We start from the raw sequence: 20,557 nt of genomic DNA on the forward strand, positions 1-20,557 counted from the left end.
GTATCCCATCCCCCATCATTTCTCAAATTAATACAAGAATTGAATACAATTCAGAGAAGAAAGAATAATAACAGAAGTTACTGATTAGAAGTAACTTGGTTAGAAAACACCCAAACAGCCCTAAAAGTGAAGCCAAGTGATCAGTCTTCCGGATCAAGTTGCATGTCTCACAAGGGTACCTTGGTGTGAATACCATCTCCCTAAGGTCTTTAACTTTGTGTTTTTGTACATACTGAGAATTGACCAAGTTATTCATGCCTATATCATAGTAATCAAACTCACAAAGCCTTGATATATTAATGAGACACTAAGGGAATATTTTCCCATTGTCTCAAGCACTGTTGTTGGCTATGAGGAGTACCTGATAACCAGTACACATATAGTTTGCTTGTGATAATGGAATCAGAGCAATAGGAGGAGGCTAGTTTGGAGGGTTATTTCATTCAAGTTACATTAACGCCTGGTGACTGGTTTTTGGCCCAGAACAGAGTACCTTCTGTTTATGTCTCCCAAATAAAACACCTGTTCCACCTGTGCAATACTAGATAAACATCAACAAATTCTTATTCTTTGTCCTCCCTTTTTCCAAACTCCAAGCCGACTATTCCTCATTTGTTAACACAAACTGTTTTTCAAACAATTTACAATATAATTGATTAGATTTCTAATCTTTCTAAGGGATAGCCAGACCAATTCTAAAGGAGCTGCTCATATCCATTGCCACATTAAAATACAGGACATTTCTTAGCAGGATAGGGAGACTTGCCAATTGTGGTCACTTTCATCAGTACCTTTGTTTAAATATGGACCCATAAGGTAATTTATGGCTATCATAGGTCTTGGGGATCTCCTAATCTCATCCCCATTTTAATTAAAAAAATTTAAACCAAAACTCAGCAAGGTCGAATGATTTAAAATCACTTGGCTAGGCTGAGAAAGGATTAGATCTCTAGTTTCTAACACTTTAGTTGATCTCCTTCGTTATACCTCACAAAACACTTGGAAAATTAAGGTAAAAATCACTCGCGAACAGATAGCACATCCGGTGATCCTACTTTTGGAAACTTTGTAAACCTTTCCTTGAATTCCGTCCGTGAGAACAGTTGCTTCAGCTGGCCACACTAACTAGACAGTGTTAAAATAGTGCCGACAGATTTCAAGACATCAATGAGTCCCTAATGAACAGACCTCGACCGGTCCTGCCTCAGCTCGTTAAGGGTGAAATTTCAGTATGTCAGCCGCGTTTTAAGGCCTTTCCAGGGTGCCCAAGATTCCTATACGTAGGTGTCGCAAGATCTTCAGTGCAGGCCCTCACCGTGGGCATCGCAGTTACAGACCGGGTGCCTGGCATTTGGAAATGAGCGAGGAAACGCCGCGAGAGGACTTTCTTGCAACCTTATACTAGTACAGGAGAAAAAAGTGTGGTTTTATTCAGATACGGGAATGAAATGAATTCGGAAATACAGACCCAGCGGCCTACGTGGGGGAGGGGACACGAGCGCGAGAAGAAAGGCAAAGGCCTTTTTCTCCGGTGACGCGCGGTCACGAGGCGTTCGCCCGACGTGGGCGCTCGCCATTGGCTGAGCCCTAGCTGACGTCCCCGCGGCCGCCCGAGCGCGAACGGCGGCAAGGGCGGCGCCGCACTGGAAGTTGGCGAGGCGCGCGCGCTCCCGCGGCCCGCCACACCCCCGCCCTCCGCCGGCCAACCCGCTCGTCCAGTCCCTCTTCGCGCCCAGTTGGCCACGCCCCCTTTCCAACTCGCCCCTCCCCCGCCGGGCCGGCGGCGCGCAGAAAGCGCGTCACGTGACGACTGGCCCCGCCTCTTCCTCTCGGTCCCATATTGAACTCGAGTTGGAAGAGGCGAGTCCGGTCTCAAAATGGAGGTAAAACCGCCGCCCGGTCGCCCCCAGCCCGACTCCGGCCGTCGCCGCCGCCGCCGGGGGGAGGAGGTATTAGGGGGAGAGCGGGGGGTTGACGGGTAGTGGCCGGCGAGGGGGGACTGGCTCGGTGGGAGCGGGGAGGCCGGGTGACTGGGTCGGCTGTCCCGCGCTCTGCGTTGAGCCAGGCGGTGGGAGGGGGAGGGGAGCGGGCCTTGGAGGCCTCCTCGGGGCCCCTCGCCCGCCTCGCCTTCTCCTTCGGCTGCACAGGTGGCTCCTCGGAGGCGCAGCGTGGCTGGCGAGACCTCGGGAGGCGAGCCGGGCCGCCGGCCGCGCGGCCTCGCATCCGGGGCCGAGGGCGGCATGGCGGGCCTCGGCGGGAGCGGTTGGGAGGAGGCGGTGGGGGAGGGGAGGGGACGAGCAGGCACATCCGGGCGAGCGAGCGAGCGAGCGAGCAGGCGGGCGGCGGCCACATTGACATTGATCCGCTGCCGCGTTACGAAATGGCGCATTGGCCCGCAATGGCCGCCGCCTCTCTCCGCCGCCGGGAACCAGAGCGCGGGATCGGAAGGAAGAGGGAGGAGGCAGCCCGGCCGAAAATACCGCAAATGGTTTCGAAGCATGGGGCGTTGTGCTCTCGCTGAAGTTCTGCCGGCGCGTTTCTAGGCCTTACAGACCTCTCTAAGGCAACGAGAATTTAATTCTCTGTCCTGTTCTTTTCTTCGCAGCACCCAGTTGGAAATGGGAATTTTTAAAAAAGTTGGCTGCTTAAAAATACTTCCTGATCTGCTAATCTTGCTAAAGTACTTAGAATTATACATATCTTCGCGCCACGTGGGTGAAGTACTCTGTCTCAGAACTTGAGTGCAGATGTAAAATAGAAACTTAAACATTTTTTGGTCTCCGTTTTCCCCGTTTCTGATGGGTCGGCCCTGGTTGTAGTTTCTTGGATTTTTGTTTTAGAGGACTGCAACCACGGTTGAATTTTTCATTTGTTTGAGATAATTTTGTGTGAATTGTAATTCTTTCTTTGTGTCAGCTTTCTGTATTGTTAATTAAATGCATTTAACCTAGAGTTGAGGAGACTAAGTGAATTAATGCTTTAGGCTGTTAATTATTTAACATTTTCTTCTAGCATGTGACAGTTTCTTCATGTTAAATGCCTTAGGATCTCTACTTTTAGAAGACTCAGGAAGACATTAGAATGTGAATGTGAGCCCCTTTATTTAAGGACTTTGGATGAACAGTATCTTAATGCATGCATTAAATGGCAGTTTATGTAATTTACTGAAGAGTTAGTTAAATTGAAAAACAATTCAGGCCACATGTTAATTTTCAAGAAAAATCTCAATTCTGTTTTGTGCTGCATTCTGGTCAAGCAGTATATGGCATATTTAAGTCCACCTTGCCCTTTTTGTGAACCTATGAAATGTTGTATTTGAAGTTTTGCCGTTTGTAGCAGTGTAACTAGGTAATTTTTGCAGCATATATCGTATAACATAAATTGGTTACAGAAAGCTATGAAGATACGTGGTGGATGTTTTTCATAGTTTTCTTTTGGGGAAAATGCTTGTTTAGCCTTGTATTGAGGAATATTCAGCTTAACATTTTGATTTGCTTGAAACAGGTGAATTCCTAAATTTGTCACTCAGTTTTTAAGTTGTAGTTAACAGTTTTATGGTTTAAAATTAAATGCTTGTTAGGGTGTAGCATCAGGAAGGAAAACATGAAAAGAAATGGCATGGATGAAACACTGCTTCGACAACATTTTGGTTTCTTAGGAAATGGTTTCTCAGTAGTAATTTCTAAAATCTATCCCCACGTGCTTTTAGTTATACCTTAAAATTAAGGGATTTTCGATTCTGGAATTCTCTTGGACTTGAATTTAGTCGCAGTGATCATGTCATTTAAAAGTTCAGTTATAGTATTTTTTGGTATTTTGGTTCCTTTAATCAGTTGATGTTTATGATCTTACTCAAATTTTTAACTGGTCGAAGTGCTAATTGTACAGGAATTTGGTGTTGAGCTACTGTTTGTAGCAGATTAAAAGCTTGCGCATCTTTCTCAGCAGTTGACCTGATAGAAGAAATAATTGCAATGTATTCGTTTGTTTCCCCAGGGCCATGATCCAAAGGAACCAGAGCAGTTGAGAAAACTGTTTATTGGTGGTCTGAGCTTTGAAACTACAGATGATAGTTTAAGAGAACATTTTGAGAAATGGGGCACCCTTACAGATTGTGTTGTAAGTTACTAAAGGAATAAAAAAAGCTTCTTAGAAAAGGGTAGAGGACCTGTGGAGGTGTGTTTCAGTGTTTTAAAATTTTTATTTTGTAGGTAATGAGAGACCCCCAAACAAAACGTTCCAGGGGCTTTGGTTTTGTGACTTACTCTTGCGTTGAAGAGGTGGATGCAGCAATGTGTGCTCGACCACACAAGGTTGATGGGCGTGTAGTGGAACCAAAGAGAGCTGTTTCTAGAGAGGTATTTTAATAATGCCATGTTGTGTAACGTGAAGTTGTTGTAAAAATTTGGGTTTTTGACTTTACGAATTTTTCATTTACAGGATTCTGTAAAGCCTGGTGCCCATCTAACAGTGAAGAAAATTTTTGTGGGTGGTATTAAGGAAGATACAGAAGAGTATAATTTGAGAGACTACTTTGAAAAGTATGGCAAGATTGAAACCATAGAAGTTATGGAAGACAGGCAGAGTGGAAAAAAGAGAGGATTTGCTTTTGTAACATTTGATGATCATGATACAGTTGATAAAATTGTTGGTAAGTGGCAATGTATTGGAACTTGAATGAGAAAGCAGAAATAGTTTTTTCTACACGAAATTTGCTCAGATGCTTACAGTTTTGTGTTGTGCATCATAGCATATGAAGTGTATGGTTCAGTTTTCATAAGTGACTACACCTGTGTAACCAGCATCTAGGTCAAGAAATAAACGTTATTAATGTCCGTGTCCCCCTGCCCCCGAGTTACTGCCTTTTTGATATATTAATGAGTTACATAGTGATAGAGGGTATCATTTATTTGTGCTTTTCCAAACATTAACTTTTGTTTGTTTGTTTGATAAAAAAATTTAGTTCAGAAATACCACACTATTAATGGGCATAATTGTGAAGTGAAAAAGGCCCTTTCTAAACAAGAAATGCAGTCTGCTGGATCGCAGAGAGGTGAGTAGTACCATATGTACATACACATTTGATGTAGATAGCGTTGGTAAGATTCTCAAAGAGTTCTTTGCCTGTATTAAAGGTCGTGGAGGTGGATCTGGGAACTTTATGGGTCGTGGAGGAAACTTTGGAGGTGGTGGAGGTAACTTTGGCCGTGGTGGAAACTTTGGCGGAAGAGGTAGGCTCGTTACTTTCTAAGTACATGTCTACCTAATATTTATTGGTAAGTTGACTGTATACCTTCAATTCATACTTTGCTTTCCTCAGGAGGAGGCTATGGTGGAGGTGGTGGCAGCAGAGGTAGTTACGGAGGAGGTGATGGTGGATATAATGGATTTGGAGGTGATGGTAAGTTCTTTTAAGTTGATGTTTGATGGTTTGGCTTTGTTTTTATACTTTGTTGAAAATTAAGTACCTGTTTACATTTATTTAATTTCAGTCCAGACTTGTGCGGCTTGACGGTTAAAGTACGCTTCTCAACTAATAACCATAGACTAGACTTTCACCCTAAATATTTAACAGTAGCTAGTTTGTTTTGGCTAATAAAATTTCTTATATTACCAGTCGAGCTGGAATTGTTTGTGTGTCTCAGAGGAGGCTGCACTCTTTTCCCTAGTGAAATTTTAGACCATTAAAACAATTTTTTTTTTCGTTCCGAAAGATATTTAAGTGTTCATCTGAATTCTTACTAGCCCAGATTCTTGCTGTTCTATTGACTGGGTATTACCAGGCTTTAGAGTTAAATCAACTCATTGGTTTATTATTCAGTGGTTTAAATGTAACATAAACTAGAGTTGAATAACTTGATCCTCTGTATGCATTTATGTTTTTGTGTAACCCGATTTTTTTTTAGGCAACTATGGCGGTGGTCCTGGTTATAGTAGTAGAGGAGGGTATGGTGGTGGTGGTGGAGGACCAGGATATGGAAACCAAGGTGGTGGATACGGTGGTGGTGGAGGATATGATGGTTACAATGAAGGAGGAAATTTTGGCGGTGGTAAGTTTTCACTTGTTTTTAAATGTTCAGTGTTGTTTATATATAGTACCATTACAGATGTTTGAAAAAGTGTTAAAAGGAGCATATGGTCAAATTTCATGTTCTATAATAGAGAATACTCAGATGGTGGGTAAATAATTTTCTTTGTTGGCTATTTTGTAAATAGGTAAAATGTATTCAATTTTTATTTTGTTTAGTTGAAATGGACATTTATAAGTAATGTATTGCCAAAATTTTATTTAATTCTAGACACATTTAAAGTGGACAGATGGGAACTGTAAATTGAATATGCAGACATTTTGAAATGAATAGGGTATCTTCTGGGGTCTAGGTGACAAACGTACTTTGACTCCTACTGTGTCACAGGTTGCAGACTTTAGGCAAGTCCATCTTTACTCCATGATATTATAGATAAAGAAGTTTGTTAGGAACACTGGGTTTTGTTGGACTGTAGTAATGTGTCAACAACAGGAGGTTTTTCTTAACGAATTAGAATACTTGCTGTGGTTGATGTAAAAGTTGTATTATGTTGGGATTAGAGTGAATCAAACACTGGCGGTTTTGTTAGTGGTATGAAGGAGAGAACATGTGCTGAGGTGTAGCATCTTAATGTAAAGTTATCTATTTATGTGCTCTTTGGGCCATCGTCCACTGTTTCTTTCTTTCTCTCACTATGTCTGAGGTCTCCTAATGGGCCTCTGTGTTTGTGGTGGGGTTTGGTAGCTCTGAAATTTCTTTTCAAAGGGTTGCATTAAGTGTTGTAGGGCATGCTGCCATGATTGCCAAAGGTAATAGCTGCATATGTTAAAAGAGGAAAAAATTAATTGTGTAGGTCAACCACAAATAAAACCTTTGTAATTTTAGGTAACTATGGTGGTGGAAACTATAATGATTTCGGAAATTATAGTGGACAACAGCAATCAAATTACGGACCCATGAAGGGGGGCAGTTTTGGTGGAAGAAGTTCGGGCAGTCCCTATGGTGGTAAATAGTTTTTTTTCATCAAAATTCTTAACAGCCTTTTTAGTTCAAAAACACATATATTTCTTTAAAAACTCTACATGTATGTTTCCAGGTGGTTATGGATCTGGTGGTGGAAGTGGTGGATATGGTAGCAGAAGGTTCTAAAAACTCAACAGAAGAGGGTAGGTATCTTTAAATTTTAATCATGATGATAAATAATATGTGGAACTGTTCACTGAGTGTAATAATTTTTTTATCCTGTATTATTCAACAGGCTACAGTTCTTAGCAGGAGAGAGAGCGAGGAGTTGTCAGGAAAGCTGCAGGTTACTTTGAGACAGTCGTCCCAAATGCATTAGAGGAACTGTAAAAATCTGCCACAGGAGGAACGATGATCCATAGTCAGAAAAGTTACTGCAGCTTAAACAGGAAACCCTTCTTGTTCAGGACTGTCATAGCCACAGTTTGCAAAAAGTGCAGCTATTGATTAATGCAATGTAGTGTCAATTAGATGTACATTCCTGAGGTCTTTTATCTGTTGTAGCTTTGTCTTTTTCTTTTTCTTTTCATTACATCAGGTATATTGCCCTGTAAATTGTGGTAGTGGTACCAGGAATAAAAAATTAAGGAATTTTTAACTTTTCAATATTTGTGTAGTTCAGTTTTTCTACATTTTAGTACAGAAACTTTAACAAAATGCAGTTTTGAAGGTGTTTCCTTGTGAGTTAACAAGTAAAGAAGATCATTGTTAATTACTATTTTGTATGAATTTTGCTAAAGTTAACTGTAAAGAAACACCTGCTGACTTGCAGTTTAAGGGGACTCTATTCTCCCCATTTCCAAACCATGAAATGAATGGGCTCTGACATGTGGAGAGAATAGATGTTTGTATGTTTGCAATGTGTGTTTTAGATAAATAGAATTGGGTATTTAAATTAGCATATTTGTGAATTTAATAGCGTTAAGATTTACCTTCAAATGAAAAAATCTCAAAATTCCTATTTGGTTTTTGTGCATTTTCTTTCAAAATGTAATGATTTTAGTGTGTTAGCTTTGCCGAGTTCTAGCTGTGTTGAGAACACCTCCATTCTACATTCACCTTGGTCACATGTCAAGTGCTACCATAGTTTTATTTGGGCGTAAAGAATGTCTACTGCCCTCTGTTTAAGTTCTGGAAAGGGGTAGTGGATGTTTTCCCTTTCCTCCTACCTTAGAAACTTTTCTAAATGCAGGACCACTAAGCCTTGCTGTACTGGGCGCATTAGTGGCTACCTGAGTTTTTTCCTTTTTAAAGCACAAGAGGCCCATAAATCTTCAGTTATTTTCCTTGGTTTAGTATACATATATATTTTTTTGATACAAGCTCTCAGAGCAAGAGAATAAAAATCATGCATTGTTGAACCCGTAACTGGCTGGCATGCTTTCCTGTTTGTACCCTGTACATTTTACTGGATGAAACCAAGGATAGCCTAGATAAAATCATCCCAAATGGCTTAACTGCAGAAGTGTAGCACAGTTGCTTAGTACAAGCTTCTCACTTCCCAAAAACCTGGATTCCAATTTGGATGGTCCTGAGTTACTTAAAATCCCAGAGAACACACTTGTTATTCCTTGTTTATGCTTGAACCTAAATCATGTTGGTATGAATTAGCAATTTGCTTGGGAGACCATGGTTGAGAAGAGTTTTTAGATAATAAGGTCATATATATAAAAACCAATTGTCTACTGTTGCGCCAGCTAGTGCTTTCAATTTCATTCGAGCCCTAAGTATGTGCCCTGCTGTTACTCTTTCTTTGGCAGTTGAACGTTGGATTTGAGATTATTTTTGTTTTAAGAAGTACTAAGCAAAACAAGCAATAAAAAGGGGAATGGGGCGTGCTAGTGTTTGAATATGCTCTCTTGTTGCTCTAATTCTGTGCCTCTGTGCATTATTAATATTTGGATGCATGCAATGCCAGCATGGAAATCGGTCTTCACAGATACTGCAGTTTTCCAGAAAACACTCACAAAACAACAAATGTAACAGACAACATTCCGTTTGTTAATGGACATATGTGAATAAGCAGCATAGAAAATAGGCTAATATTAGAAAATGGTTAAGTCTTTAACAACTTCAAGTGTGGTTATATAAATGGACACTGTCAATGTTCATAACTTAAACCTGGGTACCTGGTCAAAATAATGCTTGGGAAACATTTTATTAAAATTGAGCTAAATTGTCTCAAGTTCTTTTATTCGTATAATAAAGGTTAAAGGAATGGGGGAGATTAACATTTCCTGTTTCTATGTTTGTGAAATTGTTTGACACAACCTTGACAGTATCCTTTAATGGCATATGAGGTTAATTGTACTGTTAACAAACTTTCTGTGTTCTGGAACTAGTTTAATAGTGGAAATATTTTCAGTAAGCTGTGTTCGCAACCTATAAGCAGGTGAAATCTGTGTATGTGACCTGTTTATAAGTTGTATTAGCTTAGTTCTTGTGAACAGTGTGGAAAAGTAAGCCATGAGGAGAGCGATTTAACCAGCTTTAAAGGACCTAAGATGTGCTTTTTAAGCACAGTGGATCAAAGGAGACTCACTAAGACAGGACTTCAGCAGCCTGTTGAGTATGGACAAGTCAGCATAAATAAAGAATGACAAGGCAGCAGCAAGAGCTTCAACTACAGAGAAGTGAAGGCATAAGATACTATGGTGATAGTGAGCAACTTTCCAAAAGCTAGTTAAATCTGCTTATTACAACTGAAATATCGAAGAAAGTCTAGCAGGAAGGAGCTCTTCGCCTTGTGGAACATCAATGAGAGATAGTTGCCACAGTCACTAGGTCTAGCATTTAGACCTGCAAGGAAGGGCAATAAGCATTAGGTAAGGCTTGCATTTGAATTTTTTCACTAATTAAAGAGTAATTCTTTGTAAAGCAAGGTAAGAGTAATCTTTTTGATTTGCAGGTTGAATGAGAACCCACTTGCCTAAAAGAGGAATGTCTTTCCTACCATCTTAAATACGAAGGTTTCTGGCTGGGTAAGGTTTGTAGCTCACAGTAAAACCTGATGACACCATTTGTTTCCCAACAAATTGATATTACATATTTTAAAAGTATTAGGTACGTTGGCAAAATTTTTCAGCTGAAAACTCTTGGAACCACATTCAACACATTTTAAACAATTTAAAAAATTTCCCTGCAGTAACCATGAGTGTTCATCTTAGTCAGATGTGGCCCCGTGTATCCAAGTCCTTGTTGGTGTCTTTAGGTAAAGTCGATTTTCGATGAAGAGCAACCTGAGATTTTGTAATAAGCATGACTTAAAACAGAAGCGTGAAGTTGCCAACGCGCTCTAGGAAAACGCCTTAGAGTGGGCGCTGGGGAGGTGTCAGAGGATACAGATGGAGAAGGTGGTCTTCGTCAAGTGGCCTCATGTATAAGGTCTCTTGAATATAAATTTAGGGAATTATTTGGACTAAGGCTAAGTTTTTGTTTTTTGTTTTTTTTTGTGTGTGTGTTTAACCTGTTAACCAGGAGTGGGGCCTAACTTGCTAATCCTCTTTTTAAAAGACAACTTTTCCAAAAGAGTAATTAAAATACTACTCAACTACTGTTGAGATCAGTTGCTGATTGTTCACAAGGGCTATTGTTGCTGCCCCCAAAGGGCTTGTCAAAAGTTGAGAATTGAGGTTGACTCACTTTTTAAAAAAATACTTTTGGGGGGACAGAGGCTTAAAATTAGTCTCTAAATTATAAGTAAATCAAGTTCATAGATAAACAAGAGTAGATTGCCAGAGATTATTCTCAGAAAATGACTGGTTGGCTCTTTGTTTCCGTGTCTAAATCAGGACCGAATTTCTACACATCACCATAGAATGAAGTGTTGAATAAGGTAATAATAGCTTTTTAATAAGTTTTCTTTACAACATGGTTTTAGTGGAGTAGATTTCTTAAGACAGGAAACATTTTCTTTTTTAAAGGCATTGTTCCTTCCAGTCCATCTCGTTTCTTTATAAAGAAATAAAGTGACTTTATTTTAAACGTAGTTCCACTGTCATTTCTGAAAAATGTAATGCTCTTTAAGTCATAGCACCGGTAAACAAAGTAAGTTATGTAAGGGGGAAATGGTTGCAGCAAACTTTTTAACTGATTTTGTCAAACCAACTCATAGGTTACTGCTTCCCACACTACATTGGTTCAAAAACAAAAAAAAGCTCGACAGCACTCAGGTCCTAAAGAAGAAATTTATCTCATAATAAAGAACATCTGTTATGGAACTAAACAACTGAAATAGGCTTGGTTTTAAGAGTTGGGGTATCTAAGTCACAATTTGAAACATTTCTAATAAACAGTATCTCTTGGAGTTTCAGTACTGTCACAAAGTAGTGAATAAGCATGTGCAGGGGTAAATGTAAGGATTGTTAACCTATATAAACAGAATTTTAAATTTCAGTGTGTTTTATTCTGATTTTTAAGACAAGAGGTGGTCTGTAATGGATTCAAATGTTTCATTTGTAGTATAATGAAATGTTTACAGAAAGAACTTTTTCATTAAAATATTTTTAGAAATGTGTGTGTTTTGTCGCTTCACAATTTCATGTGACTTAAATGCTAAAGGTGAATATTACATACTTTACTAGTAGGTAATTAACAGGCAACTTGGAATGCCTTCACGTATCAATTTAAAAGATGTTGTTGAGCATTTTGTGGTGTGAGGGTGGGCTGGGGGAAAAGAGGTTTCATGAAATTAGCCTTAAGCTACAGTGGTACAGTATAACCCAAGTAAAGGTGATAACAGTCATTTGTTCAACTTTGATAAATTTTTGAGGTAGGTTTTTGGTAATTTTAAGAAATGTTTTTATAGCACAAATGTTTGGGTTCTTAGGATTCATTAATAGATGTTAAGAACATTTTAAGTGAAATGCTTTGTGAATTGAAGCCACGTGAGGATTTTTTTGGAAAGAATTGTGACGCATCTTACTTGTAGTCAACACTGGTTTTGTAGTACATGCAGTAGTTTCATATTCTCTGCACCTGTAATACCTTATAGTTCCAGTTTAATACTTAAATCCCAGAATAACTCAGAACAGGAATAGGCTTCATTTCTACCAAAAATAAGTATATATTTACTTTCTCAGAATGAAAATAACGTAAGTTTAACTGTAGTCAGGCAACAAGATAAATTGGAGGCATCCATGTAATCATAACAGACTGCAATGAAATGTTTTAAAGATTACTGTTTCCTTTTGCAAAAATGGGATCTTGCTAATACAATAGGTTGACTTATAATATAAATAGAAAGTACCACGGGTTGAGGGGAGAGTAAAGCAATAGGTAAATTGTGCCATTTTTGCTTGTTTTCAAAGACACATAATGGGAAGCACACGGGCACGTTGAACTGTGCATTGTGTGCTAGAGGTTAAATGAGCACAGTACTGAAGGCTAGGAAATAGGAATTTACTATTTACCATACTACTAACATTTATGGATAAGTGTGGATAAATAATGAGTACAAGTGTTGACACCTTTAAAATACTTGCAAAAGATATGGTTAAATTTCACTACATCTCTATGGCCATTAAAATTAATAAAGGGCTTATAATCACAGAGATGGAAATTGTATCAGATGCTAACTAGCTCTATCAAAGCTACAGGTAATTGTCATTTTAAAAATGTGTTAGTCCAGGGACCGGCCCTGTGGCCGAGTGGTTAAGTTCGCCCGCTACGCTGCAGCGGCTCAGGGTTTCACTGGTTCAGATCCTGGGCGTGGACGTGGCACCACTCGTCAGGCCATGCTGAAGCAGCATCCCACATGCCGCAACTGAAAGGACCCACAACTAAGAATATACAACTATGTACTAGGGGGTATTTGGGGAGAAAAAGAAAGAATTAAAAAGTGTATTAGTCTATGCATTTCTGTCAACAGAAGTGTAAAGTATGCTTACATCCAAAGAACTCTGATGTGTTTGGATTTAGTCTCAATTATCTGCTCTCACACGCTTATTTAATAGGTGCTGGAAGAAAATGCAATTAGGTTTTTGTTTGATTCTTACATAGCAGGTTTTACTTGTCAGTAAAAAGTTTATAGTAGTAGTTTTGTGAGCTTGGGCGAGTTATTTGTGGCTTTCTAATTTTTTTATGCCATGCTCCCCTTTGACAGTTTGATGCCAATAGACCCTTTAGGATGTTTATTTCACATGCGTTAAATATGTAGAATTAAACATTACATTGTAAACAGTTGTCACAATATTAAGTTTGATTTAGTAATGGGTGCTGTATTAAGTGAGGTTAGCGGTGGGTCTGACTTACACCTTTGAAGTTGTGATGCATAAATGGTATTTTGAGAAACTTGGAACAGTAATCTGATATTAAAGTTGTGATTTCAAGTATGAAAGTCACAAGTCCTGTGAATACCATTGTGGTTTGTTGCCTGCAGCATTGAAGGAAATGTTTTAGTGTTAGTGAAAATAAAGAAGTAATGTTCTCCCAATCAAAATTCCCTGACCTAAATTCTATCCAGATTAAGAACGGTTTTCAGCTAAGTTTTTTGTAAAACAGAGATGATATCTACCCTTAAGTCTGAAGATTAAATGTGAAAACGGGCTTAAAGAGCCTTAGCGCCAGGTCCTTGGTCCCTAAAGATAGTATTTTTGGTGGTAATTGTGGGTGCTGCCATAATATCCTGAAGAAGATCTAAAATTTTATTGGGTGGCATTAAAAGATAATTCCCAAGTTTGAGACTTTTTCTCCGAGTAGGATTGAAGTTTTTATTGTGTTTAAATTTTTTCCACTTCCTCAAAAAGTACTAAAAAGCATCAGCTGAAAACTGAAACTGGCCTGATAAATATCTTTAAAATAGGAATGAGAATTACCTTGTAAATGTTCTGAGGCTTAAAACAGAAGCATGGGTATGAGAAGTCTGTAAGGTACGTCTGAGCGCCCACCCCTTCCCTCAAAAGGGCTCAAGAAATCTCAGTCAGAAAATGGTTTCTTACGTAACATGCAGTGTCATGCAGTTAAAATTCTGAGAGTGCGTGATATACTTGAGTGTAAAGGCATAGGTACACATTTTAAAACTAGAAACAGTTCAAGGTTTAACAATTGGATAGCCACATTTAATTTGAGGACAGATGTAAGGCTCTAATATTTAAATTCCAGATTGAGATGAAAACTTGTTGTTTTTCAGTCTTGGGGAAGTTAGGATTTGTTATGCTGTGAATTTTTAGTTTCTAACTATATAATGCAGTATGTTTAGTACTTGAAAGTAATGATGTTTAGGTACTAAGGTTCTAAGGTCAGTTATCTTGAATGAGCTCCATAAAATATTTTGAAACTTGACTAAAAGTGCACATGAGAGATGGCATTTGTCATCAGGTTTCCGCCCAGAGTGCTCTTCCTTGTAGTAGGTGCTGGCCAATTCCAGGTGCTCCAGATGGGGCTCTGCTAACAGATTCTTGCCACCACCCCCAATCCCCACCCATAGTTTTGTCCAAGTGTGGGGCACTTCACTCAAGATCTGAGACTTTTGTCATCTGAGGTTGGGAAAGTGATGACTCCTCCAGGGATCTCGCCAGCACTACAGGAAGAAATTCTTGACCATACAAGAAAGGCCAACAGCAGAATCTTCACATTTGAATGCTTAGATCTGTTCTTTGAAGTCATTTTCAACCCTGAGCCTTCTAGTTAACTGAATTCTTAAGCTAATTTGACTTCTGGGTCTTTCACTTGGAACAAAAAGGCATTGTAATACAAGGCTAAAGAAAATGAAAAGTTTTTAGAGTGCTCTCGATGAGCTAGGCACAGTACTTGTGGAGTAACTCACTGAATGCTTATCCTTGCTTTATGGATGAGGAATGGCGTCTAAGTGCTTTGAGTTACTGGGGGTTCTAGAAAAATGGCAGCGGCAAGTCCAGGTGGTCTGGCGCTAGGTCGGTTGGACCTCTGCACCATGTTGCTCCCTAATGGGTTGCTAGAACCTTCTGAATAATTTGCGTGTAGTAGGGCTTATTCTAAACATGCATATTAACTCTCAGGTGACTCTCCATTTTCCCACTTAAAAACAAAACCAGACAGACATTGGATTAGATGAAGAAATAGTGAATCAGTGCTACAAATGGTTTATTGGGCAGCCAGCAGATTTTCAGTTTTGAGGGGCTTTGGCTTTATACCCGCTGGTTACATGTTTAATCTCTCAGTATGTCCCAGAGTGGACTGATCTTCCCATCACCTAGACTCCCTCTAACTAGCCTTAGCCATCTGGACAGCTCAGTTCTTTTCTGAGGAGGATTCACCCTGAGCTAACATCTGTGCCAGGCTTCCTCCAGTTTATATGTAGGTTGCTGCCACAGCATGGCGGACAAATGGTGTAGGTCCACACCCAGGATCTAAATCTGCAAACCTGGGCTGTGGAAACAGAGTGCTCCAGACTTAACCTCTATGCCACAGGGCCGGTCCTTGGACAGTTCACTTCTTAAAGATGAACGTTTAAGTCTGACTCCACCTTCACCCTGTCTCCATTCTGTCCGGAAACCCTTTTAGTTCTACTTTTGAAACCTGCAGAATCCAATGCCGCCTCACTCTCCTGCTGTCACCCTACAGTAGGATGATGGCGTATCCCATGTGACTATTTCAGAGCCTCCCCATTGGTCTCCCTGCTCCCACCTTTACCCTCTAGCCAGTTCTCAACACAAGGCAGAGGAAACTTAGAAATCAGATGTTACTCCTCTGGAGGCTTAACAAGGCTCTGTACCATGTTCACTCTACCTGCCCACCATTTTTCTCCCCCTCTGTTCAGCCATATAATCCTGGTTCTTACACAGGCCTCAGAACCTTTGGACTGATTGTGTCCTGTCTGCAATACTCTTCAGCTTATAGAACAGGTCTCGCACACCTTCAAATGTTGCCACCTCAGTGAGGCTTTTCCTATTTACAAGCCTATTTTAAATCGCAATGCTTCCTTTTTGCTGGTCTTCCCAGTCCTCTTTCTGGCATAGTATTGTATGTTTGCTGTCTTCCTCCAGTAGTTCAGGAGGACAGGGATTCCCATTTTGTCCTTTAAACAATGCTTAGCACATAGTTCGCATACTATTGATGTGAATAAATGAATCCATGTTTTCATGTCAAAGTAGGATGTTTTCCTCGGTTGAGATGTTCCTGCTGTTGAAGAGAGAAAATATCTTCTTGATATGCTTCGTCTATATCTCTGCCACCAGAAGTTTAGTGTGAAATGCTTTTCCTATGTTTCAGTGAAAACATTCTGAAAATGCAAACCACTTAAACATATGTATTATTAATGGCATGGAAAAGACCGAATAAACTCGAATGAATTCCAGAAAAATAATTTAACAGTCATAATATTCCTTTATTAGTACCAGCTTTTCAACTAAATTGTTTTTGCCAGAGCTAGACAATTTAATATAAAAAAATGCCATTTTTTTGTTCATAACAGTATTTATAAAAAAGTACATAGTGGTTAGTTTTGCAACAATTTGCTTTTTAGCCAGATGTATCATATAAATCTAGGAACGTAACAAATGAGATAAGAACAGTATAAATAAAGTTTTTGTAGTATTTACACTTACACAGAAACTAGCCCAAATGGTGTTCTAAGAAATTAAGTTTGCAGTTAAAGTGAAACTACTGATTCAGCATACTGATAACTTATTTTATTTAATGCTTTTTAAAGTTTTATATTTTCTACACTAGTTTGGACTATAAATTTGCATAGAATTACTTATAAAGTATATTTCTGCATTTCACATCACAGTAGGAGCTTTTAGTATAACAGTACAAAAAAACACTAGCTCAAAAGGTCATCTTCCCAAGTCTACTTCTTGACGTCTGTCTTCCTGCTCTTGGGAACAAGGAACACGCTGCCGTCTCTCGTCTGCTGCAGGGAGTATTCGCTGGGGGAGTAAGGTCTTCCATCTTCGTCACGTAGCATGCTGAAGACTTCGAGATACAAGGTGCTGAGTTGTTTTTTCAATAGGTGGAGGCTTTTGTCGTTTTCTCCTTTTTCTTTGAGCAATTTTTCTTTTTCATCTTTTAAATGATCCAAGTCTTGCTCCAGTTCCACAATGTTTTCCAGTTTTCTTTTTCTGCAATTCTGAGCAGCCACTTTATTCTTACCCCTCCTGCGTATGTCTCGAATTAATGCGAGTTGAGCCTCGTTGAACTGCTCCTTGGACATCATTTCATTGAAGTCTTCAACAGGCAGGTTAATGATCTTTTCGACAGGGAATGGGATGTGGAGAGCTTTTGCCCTTAGCTCATCTCTTGTGAGATGAACCTCCAAGCGGCTTGAGTGTTTGTCTTTTGTGAATGGGGTTTTTCGATGACCAGGACTTATAGGCACTTCTTTCTTTGGCGTGTTTTCACGCTGGGCATCATGCACTGGAACACTGTGCCCCTGAGATGGTGACATGGGTTGGACTGTATCCCCAGAAGACTGCACTGGCTGTGTTTTAGGACCATTCTGTTTGACACTTCCAGGGGCACTATCTGTCTCTTCCATTTCAGAATCACTGAAGCCAAGTGGTGTGTCTTCATAGGTAGAAGATTCCACTGAGTGTTCTGGTGATGCCATGCTGGGACTCGTGCGCAGTGAAATGCCAGAGTCAGAATCGTTGAATTCTGATGTGCTTTCAGGGTGATTTTGGTTGAAGGCTTTACAAAGTGATAGATCAGAAACATCAATGGGCCCGTTGAGAAGTTCGGAGAGTGACTGGCTTACAGTAGCCGAGGAGGGCATGCTACTGCTGACGCTGGGCTCTACGAAAGCAGAATAAAACCCATCGCCAAAATCGGGGTTTATCGTGGCCTCTGAGTTTAAGGAGTTCATTGTCAACTGGCTGGTGTCTTCTGTGGAGAGGATGCTGCTGAAGGAATCGTCAAAAGCATTGAGAAGCTGTGGACTGCAGTTACCTACTTCTTTTTCCAGTGAGGGGATCGATGAGTAGAAATGGTAATTGTTGTCAATTTCTGTCACTTTGGTTTCTGAACTTGGAACCGTGCTAGTCTCAACCAGCTTGTCGTTTTGAATGTTAAGACACTGTGGAAAAGAATGTTAGAGTATGTAAATCAAGGTTAGTATTTTTGATAGCTGATAATCCATAGCTGATGGTAAACTCTCTCCCCCATCAAGCTCTTCTATAATTCTGAGATAATTCCCATTTCCAACAGATAAAAAAGCATATGTATTAATTTCAGAGTTCCTAGATGAGACTTCAGGTTTATAACTTGATCTGTCTTCAAAATATCCAGCCCATTTAACTAACAGAAGTGCACTTAAGAGAGCATGGGCAGCTGTCATGACTAATTTAAAAGCATCCTCCAACCTTTCCTATAAGTAGGTGGCATATAAATAATAACCAAAGTGACTAATTTAAAGGCACTGAATATAAAATAGCATCTTTGGGATTTACTTATTAGGTCTTAGTTACCTGTAATTCTGGAATGGATAATAGCTCCTCCCAAACTTGCTCAAGGTCCTGCTGCATATTGTCTGAATCAGCAACGGCTGGCTGAAGGACAAGAGTTTCAGGTGACTGGGCCTGGTTAGGAGCAATGAAGTCTGGGCTCTCGATGTTGCTGGGAATATCAGGAACAAGTGATTGAAACGTAGCTGGAGAAACCTAAAATTGACAAGGCATTTATCTACATGAGTCTGCCACCAACAGTGGATGAGCACGCTCCAAGGCCCCATCACGACACCTTCAACTGAACTGGCTGCAGTTCTGTATTTCTCCACTTAGAAGTACCACCTAGGACCCCTGTTTCTACTGAATGAAACAAATCATTTGTTACTGACCCATCTGACTCCAAATTTGCTCATTTACTAGCCTGTTTTATCCTCTGCGTTTGAAGGTGAACTTCAAAATAGATAAGAACAATCATTAGGATTTAATTTCTATCTATATAATACCTAGTGTAGTGCTTCAACCACAACAGATTAATTAAAATTGCTAATTGAACAAGTCTTGGTTTATTGCCCAGCTTGCTTTTTACTTACCAAAATTTATTTCCAAGTACCCATATAAACAAATGACTGACTTGTTTCCATGGTTATGCTGAGCCATGTTTCTCACTATGCAGGGGTAAACATTTTTGGTTTTGTACTGTGGGGGGGGGGGGTCTTTTTTTTTTAATTGTAAAGTTATCTGTAGGCCAGGGTTTCCTTGACAAAATTGCCTCCTAAAATAGATTTTTTCATTCTTTTTTTTAATGGGGAGACGTTAAAGGGCTCCATACAGGATACATTAGATGCAGTTGTGGAGTCTTGCTGTTAACAAATGTTATACCTCATTGTCATCTACAAACGGGAATGTCTCTGCCAAAAGCTGCATGCAGTCATCGAAGTTCAGAGCATCTGGTTTGGGAATGTGGGAAACCTGGATAATAGAGAATGACATAAAGGAAGAAGAAAATCATTCATTGTTCCTAAAACGTTTACAATCTAGTTAATCATAATTCATTTCAGAAATCAGTTTAATAGTTAAGAGTGCAGAATCAAACCAGACTAATTGGGTTCAAATCTTGGCTCCCCCAATTTCTTGAGTGCCGTGGGTAAGTTATCTAGCCTGTTTGAGCTTCAAGTGCTCACCTGTAGATAAAATGGGGATAATGGTACCCAATTCATATAATTGTGTTGATTAAATCAATTATGTCAAGTGTTTTGAACAGTGCCTGAAACAGTTAGTGCCATAAGTAATCCCTACTGCTAGTTCTGCTGCCACTACTGTTGCTGCTGCTGGATCCTTCCTTGATGTTTCTATAGCTTACAAAGCTCTTTCCTGTAAATTATGTCCTCCTAACCCTTACAACAACTTCGCAAGGGAAGTCAGGTATTGAGCTCATCTGAAGGCTGAAGTTGGGAAGTTGACTCGATAAGGTCAAGATGTAGTAGGAGGCAAAGCTGGAACTCAGATCCAGATGTTTTAACTCCTGGGTCAATGTTCTTTCCTTAACCCTGCCATATACCTTCCTGAGGATGAGTACTCTGTACCTGGGAGAAGTTGGCAGACCCACTGGTTTCTGATGAGATGTGTTGGGCTGGCTGAATCGGGAGGAATTCACCTGTCTCTTCATCTAGTTGCAACTGAGCGAAAAAGGCTTTCTCTTGCTCCTTTTGGAGTTGTTCTTGTCTTTCTTGTCTTTCAAGTGTTTTCTGTTTTTCCAGCTCATGCTGCAGTCGTTGAGTGAAGTCAAATACTTCTCGACTTACACCAAGATCTATATCTTGCCTCCATAGTATGTCAATCAAATCCATGTCCTACATTTAAAACAAAAGAGGAAGGAGAGAGACCTTGGTTAAGATGGTTTTAAAATGGCAGATACCACATAATGTACATTATGCCATTGTTGATGGTGGGGGGTGGGGAAATTACAAACAAAATCTGAATGGCAACACAGATCCAATGTGCTGGAAGGGCACAGTTAATTCCATTCGACGAATCCATTCTTTAAAAAAACAAACCCACAGACACAGCCATCCCTTCTCATCACTTGCTGCTTGGATTATTAATCTTTGGGTGATGGTGAGGTCACCAAAGAGCAAAGTAAGA

At 39.8% G+C, this 20,557-nt stretch overlaps 2 protein-coding genes across 20 annotated transcripts in view; one reads left to right on the forward strand and one right to left on the reverse strand.

The window, feature by feature from the left end:
• The first annotated feature begins 1,612 nt into the window (after window positions 1-1,612).
• On the forward strand, window positions 1,613-11,568 carry HNRNPA3 (heterogeneous nuclear ribonucleoprotein A3). 11 transcript variants are annotated; one of them, XM_070580277.1, is made up of 11 exons: window positions 1,613-1,949; window positions 3,997-4,119; window positions 4,212-4,358; window positions 4,441-4,651; window positions 4,964-5,053; window positions 5,136-5,231; window positions 5,321-5,401; window positions 5,907-6,050; window positions 6,915-7,034; window positions 7,126-7,195; window positions 7,288-11,568. In XM_070580277.1, the coding sequence occupies exons 1-10, from the start codon at window positions 1,878-1,880 to the stop codon at window positions 7,176-7,178; spliced, it is 1,137 nt and encodes a 378-aa protein (XP_070436378.1). In that variant the 5' UTR covers window positions 1,613-1,877; the 3' UTR covers window positions 7,179-7,195; window positions 7,288-11,568. The 11 variants fall into 11 exon arrangements, with proteins under 11 accessions (XP_070436378.1, XP_070436379.1, XP_070436380.1 ...); XM_070580278.1 differs by having other exon boundaries at window positions 1,761-1,949; window positions 9,961-11,568; XM_070580279.1 differs by having other exon boundaries at window positions 1,767-1,949; window positions 5,324-5,401.
• A 4,767-nt stretch (window positions 11,569-16,335) lies between these two features.
• Window positions 16,336-20,557, reverse strand: part of NFE2L2 (NFE2 like bZIP transcription factor 2) — a 137,775-nt gene continuing 133,553 nt past the window's right edge. For all 9 annotated transcript variants that reach the window (XM_070580271.1, XM_070580272.1, XM_008536607.2 and 6 more), the window contains 4 exons: window positions 19,999-20,265; window positions 19,295-19,384; window positions 18,437-18,628; window positions 16,336-18,045 (listed from right to left, as the gene is read on the reverse strand). In XM_070580271.1, the coding sequence (XP_070436372.1) occupies window positions 16,822-18,045; window positions 18,437-18,628; window positions 19,295-19,384; window positions 19,999-20,262 (1,770 nt within the window). In that variant the 5' untranslated portion in view covers window positions 20,263-20,265 and the 3' untranslated portion in view covers window positions 16,336-16,821. The remainder of the gene's footprint in view (window positions 18,046-18,436; window positions 18,629-19,294; window positions 19,385-19,998; window positions 20,266-20,557) is intronic.

This window comes from Equus przewalskii, chromosome 17 (genome assembly GCF_037783145.1).
Source record: "Equus przewalskii isolate Varuska chromosome 17, EquPr2, whole genome shotgun sequence".
NCBI classification, from domain to species: Eukaryota; Metazoa; Chordata; class Mammalia; order Perissodactyla; family Equidae; genus Equus; species Equus przewalskii.

Coding starts and splice junctions, on each gene's coding strand:
- HNRNPA3 (XM_070580277.1), top strand. CDS start 1,878: ATGGAGGTAAAACCGCCGCCCGGTCGCCCCCAGCCCGACTCCGGCCGT. Junction 4,120..4,211: donor GCACCCTTACAGATTGTGTT/GTAAGTTACTAA, acceptor TTTATTTTGTAG/GTAATGAGAGACCCCCAAAC. Junction 4,652..4,963: donor TACAGTTGATAAAATTGTTG/GTAAGTGGCAAT, acceptor AAAAAAATTTAG/TTCAGAAATACCACACTATT.